Source organism: Typopeltis vanoorti, chromosome 3 (assembly GCF_054136105.1).
Source record: "Typopeltis vanoorti isolate ZY-2024b chromosome 3, IOZ_Tvanoo_1.0, whole genome shotgun sequence".
Taxonomy (NCBI): Eukaryota; Metazoa; Arthropoda; class Arachnida; order Uropygi; family Thelyphonidae; genus Typopeltis; species Typopeltis vanoorti.
Genome location: NC_143551.1, coordinates 149,727,680 through 149,742,628, shown reverse-complemented (window position 1 = coordinate 149,742,628; position 14,949 = coordinate 149,727,680). Strand labels below are relative to the sequence as shown.

Genomic DNA, 14,949 nt, shown 5'->3' with positions numbered 1-14,949 from the left:
ACAATAACAAGAAGATAATGAAAATAGGCAGAAGCATTGAAAATGTCAACTACATTGTGAATGGAGAACCTATAGAACAAGTAAAATATTTCAGCTACTTAGGCACGATTGTTAGTAAAAATGGTAAATTAAACATGGAAATAGACAACAGAATCAACAAAGCTGGTATGGTAGGAAGTCAATTGAATATTTTATATGGAATAAGAGAGAAATTAGTAAAAACACTAAATTAGCTGTATACAAGACAGTGTTCAATTTTAACTTATGGATCTGAGAGCTAGGTTAGAAGTAAAACACTTCACCAAAGACTAGAGACCACAGATATGAGAGTCCTGAGAAAAATTAGGTGAGTGAACAGATGGCATCAATGGCAAGATCATGTTAAAAATGAGGATATTAGGAAAGAACTTGACATTGTTAGCATCCAGGAATGTGTTAGAGCTAATCTCAGGTGGTATGGTCACTTAGACAGAATGGGAGAGGAAAGATTAGCAAAACAAGTGTTCTCTACCAGGTTGTCAGGAAAAAGACCCAGAGGAAGACCAAGATATCGGTGGATTGATACTGTAAAATGTGCCTTAGAAGATAGAAATATAAGATCTGACAATTGGAGTCTTGACAGGTAATAGATTGATTTGGAGGAAAATTGTAGATAGGAAGTTAGTAATGATGTAAGTTTTTCATGTAGTACTATCATATCCTGTACATCCCTTGAGGGTACATGTCAGGAATTTTATGATGATATAGATATATAATTTTGCATGTAATTTATATATACAAACATACAATTGGGACCAAAGGTTTACAAAAACACCTATATTTTTTAAGAAATATAATTATAATTGTAGTTTTTCGTACATAAAAAAAAAGAAAGTTATTTCAATGTCGATGGTTTCATAAAATCTAATAGATTCGTCTGATGGCATAATGTCTTTTTCTTGTCATGAAAAATTTCTTCATAGCAAGCCAGTGATTTTTTTATTCCTTGCCTTGTGGCTACAATTCGTTCCTCGTTAGAATCTATGTCCTCCAAAATCTGTAAACCTTTCTTAATTAAGCTGAGACCTTCTGTAAATTTTGCAATTGTCATGTGCTTTTCTGGTAAAACTGGATCTGAGGTTTCGGTCTCTCCAGTAGCGAAGAGACTCTGATATCAGAGACTCCAATAGCGAAGAGTCTCTGATATCTCTGATATCAGAGACTACTGAAGGGTGTCTCCGATATCGGAGACACCCCAAGAATCTCCGATAATCCTTACAGCATCTAAAACATTACACCGTTTCCAAAACTCTTTAACAGACAATTGCTCATTTTGCCTCATAGCTTCATTCAGACTTGCAAACGAATGCCATGTGTAGTATGCTTTGAATGCTTTTCTTTTCTTGTTAGCTGTAGAAGAATCGGACTTGCTTCTTTTGGGCGACATTATTATTTTTTATGTGATAAGACTTTTATCAAGACTATAACAATAAACAATCGCAAGGTTTGTAGACTATAAAAATTGTGTATGAATGGAGACCACACAAAACACGTCAGTGCTTGTTAACAGCATGCGCGACACTGGCGAATACTGCCGGCGTCGGAAAGATATGACTAGTGGTGAGGTGTGACGTGAATACGTACATATAAGAAACCGCATAACTCCGGATTCACGTAAGTTGGGGTATGACTGTATATATATTAAATTCTGCTGCATATTTCTGAATGCAAAATTGTCAATTGTGCATGCCATTATTCAGCAATAACAAAAAACGTAATCAGATAAAAAGATGTCTGGGATATATAGAGGATGGGATAAAATTTCCCAAGTAAAGCTATGGGAATTGTCCCTTGTCACTCATGCCATGCAAGGTTCTGCAGCTGAAAGAACAAAATGCTTTTGCAATTTACCAGTATAAACTATAAAATACATTGCATTGGTGCCAAGTAGATGCCAAGGTTATACATTTTGGGGTGAAAAGATTAGCAGCAGTATACCACATTGGTGGATCTGTACTCCAGGAGATTGACGAGGCCAGAGACTTGGGAATGTTGGTTGGATAGGGAGATGAAGTTTAGGGGGCACATTGCAAAAGTAGCTAAATCAGCTCATCAACTCACTTGGTTGTTGAAAAATACTTTGACGAGCAGAGACAAGCAAATTATTGTGCCTCTGTACCGAGCCTTGATAAGACCTCATCTCGACTACTGTGCCCAGATTTGGTCACCTACTTTTCTTCTTGATGGGGAGAAGGTGGAGAGGATCCATAGGTGAGTGACCAAGATGATAGCAGATCTATGGAATGAACCTTATGAGAGCAGGTTGAAGATTTGTGGGTTGCAGAAATTGGTTGATAGGCGGAAAAGGGGAGATATGATTCAGACATTCAAATTGCTAAAGGGTTTCTATAGGATTAATTCAGAGGATATTTTTGAGATCAGGACTGGTGGTGGGAGAACTAGGGGACACCTATGGAAGTTGGGCAAGAGTGTGGTTAGCAAGGGTGTTAGAGCTGGGTTCTTTGCTTTTAGAGTGGTAAATGAGTGGAATAAGCTGCCAGTCTGTTGTGGGTGCTATGTTGTGAGTGAGTTCAACGCAGGGTATGATAGATACTGTGAGAATATCGTATAGTTGTGTGGACATGATGTTTAGGGCCTCCCTCGATGAGTCTAAGGACTCTCCCATAATAATAATAATAATCTTCCAGTGTCTGTCGGCTTTCTGTAAACAGATAAATTGACACTATTTGATTGTCTTTTTATCAAGATGTCTAGAAAATGTAGATGGTTGTTGTTTTCAACTTCCAGAGTGAATTTTATCTTGAAATACATGGAGTTGATTTTATTCAAAAACGATTTTAGGTTTTCTAAGCTATCTTGCCATATAATGAAAATATCGTCAACATATCTCCAGCATATAGATGATCTAGGGGAGATTGTTGAGAGAATTTCTTTTTCAAGTTTTTCCATGAAAAGGTCTGCACAAGATGGTGATAGCGGACTTCCCATTGCTACTAGGCCTTCTAATTGTTGGTATATGGTGTTATTAACCTTGAAGAAATTAGACTGAAGGCAGTGTTTAATCTGTGTGATGTCTAGAGGAAAGAGGTCTTGAATGATGTTTATTACAGATGTTTAAACACTGCCTTCAGTCTAATTTCTACAAGGTTAATAACATCATATACCAACAATTAGAAGGCCTAGCAATGGGAAGTCTGCTATCACTATCTTGTGCAGACCTTTTCATGGAAAAACTTGAAGAAATTCTCTCAACAATCTCCCCTAGACCATCTATATGGTGGAGATATGTTGATGATATTTTCATTATATGGCAAGATAGCTTAGAAAACCTAAAATCGTTTGTGAATAAAATCAACTCCATACATAACAAGATAAAATTCACTCTGGAAGTTGAAAACAACAACCATCTGAATTTTCTAGACATCTTGATAAAAAGACAATCAAATAGTGTCAATTTATCTGTTTACAGAAAGCCGACAGACACTGGAAGATACCTTCATTATACTTCTAACCATCACAAGACACACAAACTAAGCATTATCCATATGTTGAAAAATAGAGCACATAAGTTTATATCAGAAGAGGAGGATACACAGACTGAAATCTCACTAATAGCCAAAACATTATCACAAAATGGATACCCTCCGAACATCACCAAAAAATATCTATACGGTGACAACCCCAGACAAGAAGAACCAAATTTCCAGCACATTTCTACTGTAGTGATTCCCTTCATCAAGTCAATTTCTTATCAAATAGCCAGAATACTAAACGCCCACAACATCAGAGTGATCTTCAAACCAACCACCAGCATCAAACATTTTTTAAGATCACCGAAAGACAAGGTGCCATTCTACAAATATCCAGGAGTATATTACATTCCTTGCTCCTGTGGTCTCGCCTACATCGGACAAACTTCACGGAGTTTGGAGATCAGACAGAGAGAGCACGTTGGTGATGTAAACCACAACAGAAGTATTTCTTCCAGCTTAGCACATCATTTCTGTACGTCTAACCACACGATAGAGTGGCAAAATAGCTCCGTGCCATATTTAGACGACGATTATAGACATCGTTTATTCAAGGAAGCCACACTAGTGTTAAAAACTGGTGGAAACCTCAACAAAAACCAGGGTACTATTCTTAACAGTTCATGGGAAAAACCTTATCCTCTCTCTCTAAATCCATCTGAACTACAGCTAGCTAGTAATCACATTATGCGTTTACAACAAACACGCATGTGTGATAATGATTAAGAACAATAAGTCCACTCAGTCTCTGTTAAGTGAATGTGCAAGCTTAGCTACTAGAGTGTTTACAACGATTTTATGTTCCTTTCAATTTGCATTTACTAGTATTTTTTATACTTTCCCGTCAATGCCTTGAAAAAGCTAGACAGTTTGCTAGCGAAACTGGTAGGCAAAGAATGTTAAAATATTTGTATATAGTCAGTATTAAACAATAAGTTTTTTTATGCTTAAGATAAATGCCTTTTTTTGTTATGAACTATAGTTACCTTAATAATAATAATAAAAAAACAAAGTGATCTTATGCTCTATTAGTCCAAATGAATAGCATAGCATTCTGCTCTCCAATCAACATGTCACATGTTTGAATCCTACTGTGAGCAGAATTACAAGTGTATATTTTTACCAGTGGAATGCACAAAATCTCATCATCTTCAATATGTTATGGTTAATGTGTTCTTCTGGTCAGTTTATCTTGTGGGGTGAAAAAGCCGAGTTTATAAAGGATAGAAAAACCTTGCCAACTCTGTACAAGTCCAACTTCAACTGAAAAATCTTTATAGAGTTTTTTTGTGTCAGAGATAGCAATTGTGTATGAGAGGGAGTGCCAAACAGGATGACCTTCAGGATTTCTATGTCTGTTTTTCATGTTCTGGTTATTGTTTCTGCTCTCCTGACACAAGTCTATTCAACCAAAAGCACTGTCGTTAACAATTAAGCTATGGAGGCACTATAATATACATATGAAATTTTCTGGTATAATTAAGTAAAATCCCATTAAATATTGTTGAATCAGCATTTCCATAACTTTTATAGTTCAATGAAATCTGGCTATAAAACAAACTTTTATAGTAAAACATTTCCTTCCAAGCACAAATGTAAATGAATATATGACTCCAATGTCAATGGAGGACAAGAATAAATTTGCAACATAGTATTGCTACCTATTTATACAACTAATGAAAATACAAATACAATGTTTATGTAAATGCATTATAATATCTACTTTTCAAAAGAAACAACATTACTTTGTATAAGAATGATCCCATTTCAGATATGCCAATCTTGGTTCCCTTTTTAAAACAAGCTAAGTAATCTCTTGTAAGAATAAAGAACCTTTCTTTCCAGCGACTGAAAAATCTGTCCCACTGTTGCCATAATAAGCCTTTTTTTAATGTATTTCCTTCAAGAACACCAAATTTTGAATCAAGCTGTGATTGTGAAGTTGTCATAATTCTTTCTTCTTTAATCAAATTTTTCATGCCTCTAGGGGGAAAAAAAGAATTAATTTTATAGTTTTCATTAACATGAAGCATATTTAATACTACTAATCAATACAGTAGTGATATATAACAATAAAAAAATGTCCCTTACTTCTTTTTGCTCCTAAATATAAAAAGCCATTGTTGCAAAGACAGAAAAAAAATGATTTTTTTCAACTATTAAACTCCACCACACTTGACATGGTGGTCTCTGCTGAAATATACTGGTAAACAAAATAACATCCTATTTTCTTTAGCAAAGGTAAGTACAGTGAAATCAAATAAAATACTTTATTAGAAATGCCATTGTATAATTGTGATAATTTAAGATATAACCAATAGAGTCCCTTACCTGGATTGGTTTACCCAGGTGATTATCTATCTAGCTGACCTATGAAATGGCTTACCATGGAATCATGTCTATCATGAAAACAATACTGCTCCATGTGTCTGGAATGTTTATGCAAATCTATAAAACTATACATTTTATAAATGTATAAAAATGTTTTTACAGGTGAACTGTAGAACTGATCAACTATACAAATATTCAAGAAAAAATGGAACAGTTCAAAAACAAGAACCAAGCTGAATCAATGTTTTTTTCAGTTTGAAATTTCATTACAAACTGAAAAAAAATTGATTCAGCTAGGGAAGTTATACAGTGAAATTGTCTGCAGTGGCAGAAATATAAGAACTCCATGCAGGACCAGACTTCTCTATAAAGGGGCCCGGGTGCAAGAAACCTTTTGGGGCCCTAAAATATTTTTCAAAGGTAAAAATTAAAGGATTCGAAATAAACATATTGTAAAACCTCTTACCTGCAAATGATTTTGGCACAGGAAAAAAAAAAAAAAAAAAAAAAAAAAAAAAAAAAAAATTCAAAATATAATACATTTTCGCAAATGTGTACTGACTGTGCCCACTCGATCGTGGGGCCCGGGTGCATTGCATCCACTGTATCCCCGAGATGGATGGCCCTGACTCCATGGTGGATGCAAGAAGATAGAGCAACAATTCAAGAAAAGAAGAAAGCATATCAAAAGTTTCTAACTAGTAAGTTGGCAATGCTCTAAGAGAATACAGAGAAAAATGTAATAGAGCTATGTGTAAAATTAGCTAAACAACAGTCATGAGATGACCTTGGTAAAAATATAGAAGATAAATATGAATAAGGTGGAAAAATGTTCTGGAGGTTATTAAAAGCTTAGAAATGAAGGAAAGAGCTGTAAAAGGAATAAGATAAAGGTAAGAAACTGACAATGAGAATATTTTAGATGTAAATACTAGAGTAAATACTCTACCAGATTGTGCCTGGAGGAAGAGCAAGTGTAGCAGCTTACAGAAGATATTATCAAGACCACACTTCAATTGGGGGTGTGGGTACATGTCTAGAAATTATTCACCCCAACTGCATGCCCTAGTGTAAAATTTTTCCAACATACTAGCATAACAGTACAAAGCATTGCAGTATTACTGCAGTTTAAAAAAAAATCTCCCATAAAACAATAGAAATTGCATTAAACAATAAAAATACTCCCCCCCCCCCACACACACACATACAACATATCCAACAAAATAACAAGACTCCATGTAAAAAAACACTTCTACGTGCATTATACCAATGACTGGAGGTCTAATAATAACATTACTGATGTGCACCATCACTTAGAGACATCCCAAAACTGATGTTATTCATCCCTGAACCTCAAGAAGCATCCTCTACAACTACAATTCACCTAGACTTTTCATAACATGCATGATGCCTTCTAAGAAGAGTGGAACATTAGGTTTCATGAGGTCTGATATCCCATGCTAAAGGTTATCAGACTTGGAATCTCATTTATATGATTTGCTTTAGCTCAAGATTTCCTTGCTTCATTTTGATGCTTTCATTTGCTGCCTTTACTGCTCTCCTAAGTCTCTGATTATCTGACTTTGATTATCTATCTCTGAAAGTTGATTATATATAGTCAAATCACCCAAACAGTGAAATAATTTTTCTTTGAGATTTCAACTTGGTTTCACCATCTCTAACTTCACAGACCAAGCTGGAAAGAAAGCTGAATTGTCTGTTGTTATACCTGATGCAAATTACCTACCAGAATTCCAGATAATCTTCATCATTTTCCCAACAAACTGGACCTTTTCTTGACCAGCTCCACAACCAGATACCCTGATGGCAATAGCTATCCTCAGTAATGCTGGCCCAGTGGCACACCCAGGGATGGGCCCTGCCCCCCCACCCCAAAAAAAGAAAAAGGAAAAAACACTAGAAAATTTTCCAAAAATCTTTTCCTAATTAAAATGATTTTTTTTTTATTTATATTGTATTGTGTCGTGTCTTCTATTTCTATACTACTTATGAATTAGAAGTCACATAAGGTGGGAATACCCTATAGCTCTCAGGAATCATGGCCACTGTTGAATGCGAGGTGAACGAAGTATTGCTCCATTGGACCGAGCGCTACTTCGTTTGCCAGAGCCAGGCCAAAGGAAATCATGGGTATTATGTATTGGCTATCACTGCAAATGCTCAGTCATAGGTTGTATCAATGCGTAGTGTGTATTCTCAAATCGTATACTTAACTCTGCCCTCCCCAAGATTAAATCTTGAGTGCCCCCCCCACACACACACACACAAGGTTAAATCCTGAGTGCGCCACTGTGCTGGCCATATCCTTCTCCATGTTTCTTTTCTACAGATCATCCTTCATCCAGCCAATTTCAGCCTAATATCTTCGGTTACCATAACAGTGTGCCAAATAGGATGACATTCAGGATTTCTATGCCTGCTTTCATGTTCTGGTTACGGCTTCTTGCAGTACTTCCTCTGATATCTAATAATTGAAAGTATTCTTGCAGACATGAGTGCTTTTGTTCCCGATCTACCCAAAATCCCAGGTCCTTATCCAAACTTTGGACTTCAGCAAAGCAGTACAAGCTAAAAATAGTCTCTCACTTGGAATTCACTATAGTCCAAAAATTGCAAAAAAAGCTGGTAAATCTAAAACAGACTTCTGGTTCCTAACATGCTATGTCCTCCCCCCCTCACCCCCCCCCCCCACACACACACTCTCGCTCTCTCTCTGCCATCCTGATGGGAAAATGGCAACATTTCATCCAAATAAGTCAGGCCACTTGGCATCAGTCTTCTACTCGAATGCTTGTTTAGAGAAACAAGGCAAATCTCCCATTATTATTTCACGAATTACCTTCAATATGCCTCTTCTGATCTTTGGTCAGAAAAACATCAAAAAATATTCATAAAGATTAGCAAAACAAATGTTCTTTTCCATCATCTTCTAGATGATGTCAAAATTTTGATGATTTATATAGATGTGCAGACTGGGCAAGGGAGAATCGATGTCAGTTTAAAGTGTAAGGTTTTGGTGAGATGAAAAGATCACCAGCTGTATACCACACTAGCAGAACTGTAGTTCAGGAAACTGGCAAAGCCAGAGACTTGGCATAGCTAGGGGGGGGGGGGTCCACCCCAGGCAGCACTTTGAACCTTTTGAACTTTTGCTGTTAATTCTAAAATAGTCTGGAGAACTCATTTCCAAATACAGTAAAACCCCAAAGTTACACGGTAGGTGGGACCAAAAAAAGTGTGTAAGTCGAATTCGTGTAATTCAGGGTATAATTTTGCATGTAATTTATATATACAAACATACAATTGGGACCAAATGTTTACAAAACACCTATATTTTTTAAGAAATATAATCATAATTATAGTTTTTTGTACATAAAAATAGAAAGTTATTTCGATGTCGATGATTTCATAAAATCTAATAGATTCGTCTAATGGTATAATGTCTTTTTCTTGTCGCGCAAAATTTTTTCATAGCAAGCTAATGATTTTTTTATTCCTTGCCTTTTGCCTTTGTCGCTACAATTCGTTCCTCGTTAGAATCTATGTCCTCCAAAATCTGTAAACCTTTCTTTTATGATTGTTCTTACTGTGGATTCCTAGCAAAGAAGTTTGTAGATCAAACTTCTTTGCTAGCTCACAAATTTTCATTCCGCCTTCAAAATCCTTAATAATGTTGAGTTTTGTTTCCAAAGTCGATGTTTTTCTTTTCTTGCTAGCTGCAGAAGAATCGGACTTGCTTCTTTTGGATGACATTATTATTTTTTATGTGATAAAATTTTTATCAAGAACATAACATTAAACAATTGCAAGGTTTGTAGACTATAAAAATTGTGTATGAATGGAGACCACGTGAAATACGTCAGTGCTTGTTCACAGCATGTGCGACACTGCTGAATGCAGCCGGTGCCTGAAAGATACGACTAGTGGTGAGGCATGAAGCGGGATGGGAATACATACATATAAGAAACTGCGTAACTCCAGATTCGCATGAGTCGGGGTGGCGTAAGTCGCGGTATGACTGTATTGTAATACTACTGCAAATTTTCCTCACAAATGCTGTAAGTGTTGCTAGTTGTGAGAGTTTTTCTAAATAAAACTGATTAAGAATTACCTACATTACTATGAAATAGACTTCGCCAATGTCATTGACAATTTTGCTAACAGAAAAGCAAGAAAAATAACATTTTAGAATGTCGAAATTAAAGTTTTACTTGAAAATAAACAGTGTTTTAATTTATTTCCCTATATGGCGTTTTGACTTTTTGTAGTATTTCTGGTGTGTATTGAGAGGGACAGCAAACTCAGGGACTGCCCCAGGTGGCAAAAGCTTCAGCTACACCACTCATCAGATTACTTGGTTAGTGATGAGCTACCGAAGTTACTGATGGTTACCGAAGAATACTTTGATGAGCAGAGACAAGCGAGTTATTCTTCCTCTTTATCAAGCCTTGATCTGGATCCTCTCCACCTCCTCACCAAGAAATCCTGGCACCCAGGATTTCTTGGTGAGGAGGTGGAGAGGATCCAGAGATGAATGACATCTCTGGTCTAAGGAACGAACCTTACAAGAACAGGATGAAGATTTGTGGGTTATAGAAACTGGTTGATAGACAGAAAAGGGGTGACATGATAGAGACTTACAAATTACTGAGGGGATTTTACAAGATTAATTCAGAGGAAATTTTTCGGAACAGGTCTGGTGGTGGTGGGAAAACTAGGGGTCATCCATGGAACCTGAGAGAGAGTAGTTAGCAAGGGTGTTAAAACTAGGTTTTTTGCTTGGAGAGAGAGAGAGAGAGAGAGAGAGTAATGAATGAGTGGAATAGGTTACCAAAGTCTGTTGTGGATGCCATGACTGTGAATGAGTTAAAAGCAAAGTATGATAGATATTGCGCAAATGTTGAATAGTTCTTGACACGATGTTTAGGGTCTCCCTCGATGAGTCTAAGGACTCTTCCTTGGAGTGCCCGTCATAATAATAATAATAAATAAATAAATAAATATATATATATATATAAGACACATTAAAAGATAGTTAAATGCAACAAGAATTAGTAGACCCAAGATAAAATATTAAAGAAGAATTGCAATCAGGTAAGAGAGTGTATCAAGAATCTGAAATGCAGAAGGGCAGCTGGAATAAATGATACTCAACCAGAAATGCTCAAATATGAAGGTATAAAAGTTTCCCAGTGGCCACACTATAATTCAGAGGGCCTGGTCAGAAGGTTGAATTCTCAATGACTGAAGTAGAGAAAGGCAGCTGGAGTAAATGATACTCAACCAGAAATGCTCATATATGGAGGTATAAAAGTTTCCCAGTGAATACACTACATAATTCAGAGGGGCTTGGTCAGGTCAGAAGGTTAAATTCTCAATGGCTGAAGTATAGCTTTTAGTATCCACCTATCAAAAACAAAAATATGTGAAAATTATAGAAACCTTTTACTATTGAGTGTTCTAGGTAAGATTTATGCAAGTATCCTTGAGGAGAAGCTAAAATAAATAAATAAATAAATAAATAAAAATAAATAATAATAAAAAAAACTGTTGCAAAACTTAGAGAGCAAATTGGATTCAGGTTGAACTGTCTAGATCAGATTTTCACTTTCAGAAAAAACAGTTAAGGAATCAAAAGGATCTGTAAAAATTATGACAAGTGCCAAAAGAAAAGCTGTTCAAGACACTAAAATTATGTAATGTAAACAGAACATTGTGTCGAGCAACACAGTTTATATTTAAGTTGTAGGTCAGCAGTTAGAATTCGAGGTTGTAGTAAAATAAAGTGTAAGACAGGAGTGCAAGACATCATCTTCAGTCTTATTTACCATAGATAGTATGCAAAAAGTGGCATTAAATCTGACATCAAAATTAATGATATTACATTTTGCTCTTTATTTTATACAGGTGTTGCTATATTCTAAATAAATCCAGTACATCTTGACAGAATTCCTTAACTAAATTGAATAATTACTGTAAAAAATTTGGCACGAAAACAGGCAACCAAAAGACAAAACATTGAGGAAACTGAAGACATCAGCTGTGTCCTGAATGAAAACCTATCGAATAAAACATTTCAGCTATTCAGGCAAAATCTTTAGTGAAGATGGAAAACTAAACATGGAAATAGACAACAGAATAAGCAAAGCTCAATAAATCCATATGGAATATGAAAGAAATCAGTCAAAACACTAAATTAGCTATATGCAAGCCAGTGTTCAAACCAGTTTTAACTAATAGATCTGAAAGATGAGTTAGAAATGAAACAACTGATATCAAAGCCTAGAGACCGCAGAAATGAGAGTTCTATGAAAAATTAGAGGAGTGAACTGAAAACACAATGGCGGAATCATATTAAAAATGAAGAAATTAGGAAAGAAATGAGAATTGCTAGCATTCAGGAACGATATTCCCTCTAATTTTTGCTAGTCCATGTGCAAAGGTGTCTAGTATAAGATTCAAAGTGAGCAATAACCTGTACTCACAATAGCAAAAGTCATAAGCTGCAAACTCTTAATCTGATGGTAAAGTTGGCATTGCCATTTCAACATATTTGTCCAGCCATTCATATTTAAACAAATCTGCTGATTCTTTTCTGCTTTAACTTCTACAGTGACATTTTAAGAGTTTAAGTTACTAAATAAAATAAGTGATAAGTATGATTTAACATATAATTAATTTTTATAGTACATTCAAAATTATTGAATGCAAATTAAAAATTCTAAAATCAAAAATCTTGTGCACACAGTTACTAGATGTGTGACTGACTCTTTTTGACTGGTGTGTGTGCACACATGCACACAGCTTAGAGTGTGCATTGTTCAGTACTGGATGGGTAGAGCTATATAATATGCTATATCAGAGCTATATCACCTGAGATGACTATATCATCTCAGGTGATATAGTCATAATATCACCTGAGATGACTATATAATCTCAGGTGATATAGTCATAATATTAGAGTCCTAACAAAATACTCTCATAGATAGGCTTATACGCTGGTTATGTATGATTAAAACACTTAAGGAATTGAACAACGTAGTTAAGAATATAAATTAAATTAAACTTTAACAACTACTGTGTTGTAGTGCCTACGTGCACGTGCTTTTTTTGTAAGTTCCTTTAGAAGATGGCAACGTGACGTTGCTGAAATATCGGAAATATTTATTAAAGTTTAATTTAATTTATATTCTTAAGTAAGTTGTTCAATTCCTTAAGTGTTTTAATAACAAAATACTAATTTGAAGGAAAATTGTTGATATGAAATTCATAATAGTGATTAAATTAATTTAATAAATAATAATTTAATAGTATTCAGAATAATTTAATAATAAGGTGGTACACCTTTTGTCAACTCATATAGGTAAATATGACTTCTCCTTAGTATCACCACTTCTGGGTCTGGCTCCCACTGACAAGACCTCAATAACGGTTGAAACCGGTCTGGATAGTGGTCCTTTCCTTAATGCATAGCATTATACATGTCTGCAATGTATAATGCTATGCATTAAGGAAAGGGCCTTGATGTGCTTTGCATTAGGGAGATATTAAGATGAGTGATGAGAGCTTGGTCCACCTTTACCACAAGTTGCCTCAGTCCTGAAGATACTTCAGGTGCAACCTTTGTTTGCTTACACTTGGATAAGGGATTAAACTAAATTTATTATAGTCTAACCAAGTGAGAAAAAACTTCCAAGATTACAAGCTATGTATACTACATTGATGGAACTGTACTCAACTGATGAAGCTAAGAATTTGGGTGTTGTAGTAGACAGAGAGAGAGATCAGAGAGCATATTGGTAAGGTTGACCAGGTAGCTCAGGATTACTTGGTTATTGAAGATCACACTAACAAGCAGAGATAAGGAAGTTATTATTCTCCTTTATATGGCCCTTCATATGTCTACATTTGGATTGCTGTGCTCAGATCTGGTCAACTGGATTTGTTGGAGATGAAGTAGTGGAGAGGAACTAGAGGTATGTCGGCTGTGAAATATGATGACAGATTGAGGGTTTGTGGGTTACACAAGTGGCTAATAGGTGAAAAGGAGAGAATGTGATAAAAACTCAAAGTTTAATGGACAAAATACCACACATATAAATAATTAAACATGTTTAATCAGTACTATATTTTACCTCAGTTACTGAGATGTCAGGGAAACAATATTAAAATTGCAAAAAAATAAAATAAATAAATAAAAAATTGCATAAAACAATAAGTACAAAAAAGTTAAACCGAAAGCCTAAAGTCCAATGAGTGAGTACCCTCTATAGGTGCTGTTGGCTAGTCTTAGCTGTTGGGATGGAGGTCTAAGAATTAATTTCACAAATCCTGAGAAGTTTAATACAGCCATATTAATTAAGATTAGGTTGGTTTTTTAAATCTGCTACTCATTCTAAAAAAAGTCTTTCGAATTTGTATTTGTCATGGTGAAGCATAGTAGTTTTCTTCCATTTCATTCTATGCAAGGTATTCAAGGCATGGTCAGTTATATGACTGACCATACCTATGGCAGCAGATATGTTTCTCGTGTTCTTCTAGCAGATGTTTTCAGATCTCCCAGTTTGCAACAACAAGGAACTTTGTAAACACCTGGAATAAAGAAAGGAGGTAGAGAATTCTTGGGAGAGCAGATGAGGATAGGCAGCTTCAGGCAGTGCAGAGATTGTACTTTTTTAGGGTTCTGACTATTCTTTCCGATGTGCTCCAGACGTAAGGAACAATGATAGCATTACTATAGTCAGCATGTTGAGAGGAATTTGAGGAAGAATTAATTTACTGATCTTTTTGGCACTGTAACCATTAGAAAAGAAATTCTGGCAAATAAAGGAAAGTTTAGCTGTAAGTTCAGCCTGGGTAGAACAGAGATTGGAGGCTCTATTAACAAAGTTTTAATAACTCCAGTTTGTTGGGGGGGGGGGGGGGGGCTGATTCAAAATGAATTTTTTTTTTTTTAGAATCAGAAGCAGATTTAAAAAACCAACCTAATCTTAATAAATGCAGTTTATTAAACTTCCCAAAATTTGGGAAACTTTAATTCTTAGGTCTCCCACCCAATCAGTGCCCA

At 35.5% G+C, this 14,949-nt stretch overlaps 1 protein-coding gene across 7 annotated transcripts in view; it reads right to left on the bottom strand.

The window, feature by feature from the left end:
• The window catches only part of LOC150108651 (uncharacterized), a 118,310-nt gene that overhangs the window by 48,919 nt on the left and 54,442 nt on the right, over positions 1-14,949 (bottom strand). For all 7 annotated transcript variants that reach the window (XM_090416126.1, XM_090416127.1, XM_090416129.1 and 4 more), the window contains one exon: positions 5,276-5,513. In XM_090416126.1, coding sequence (XP_090272252.1) covers positions 5,276-5,509 — 234 coding nt within the window. In that variant the 5' untranslated portion in view covers positions 5,510-5,513. The remainder of the gene's footprint in view (positions 1-5,275; positions 5,514-14,949) is intronic.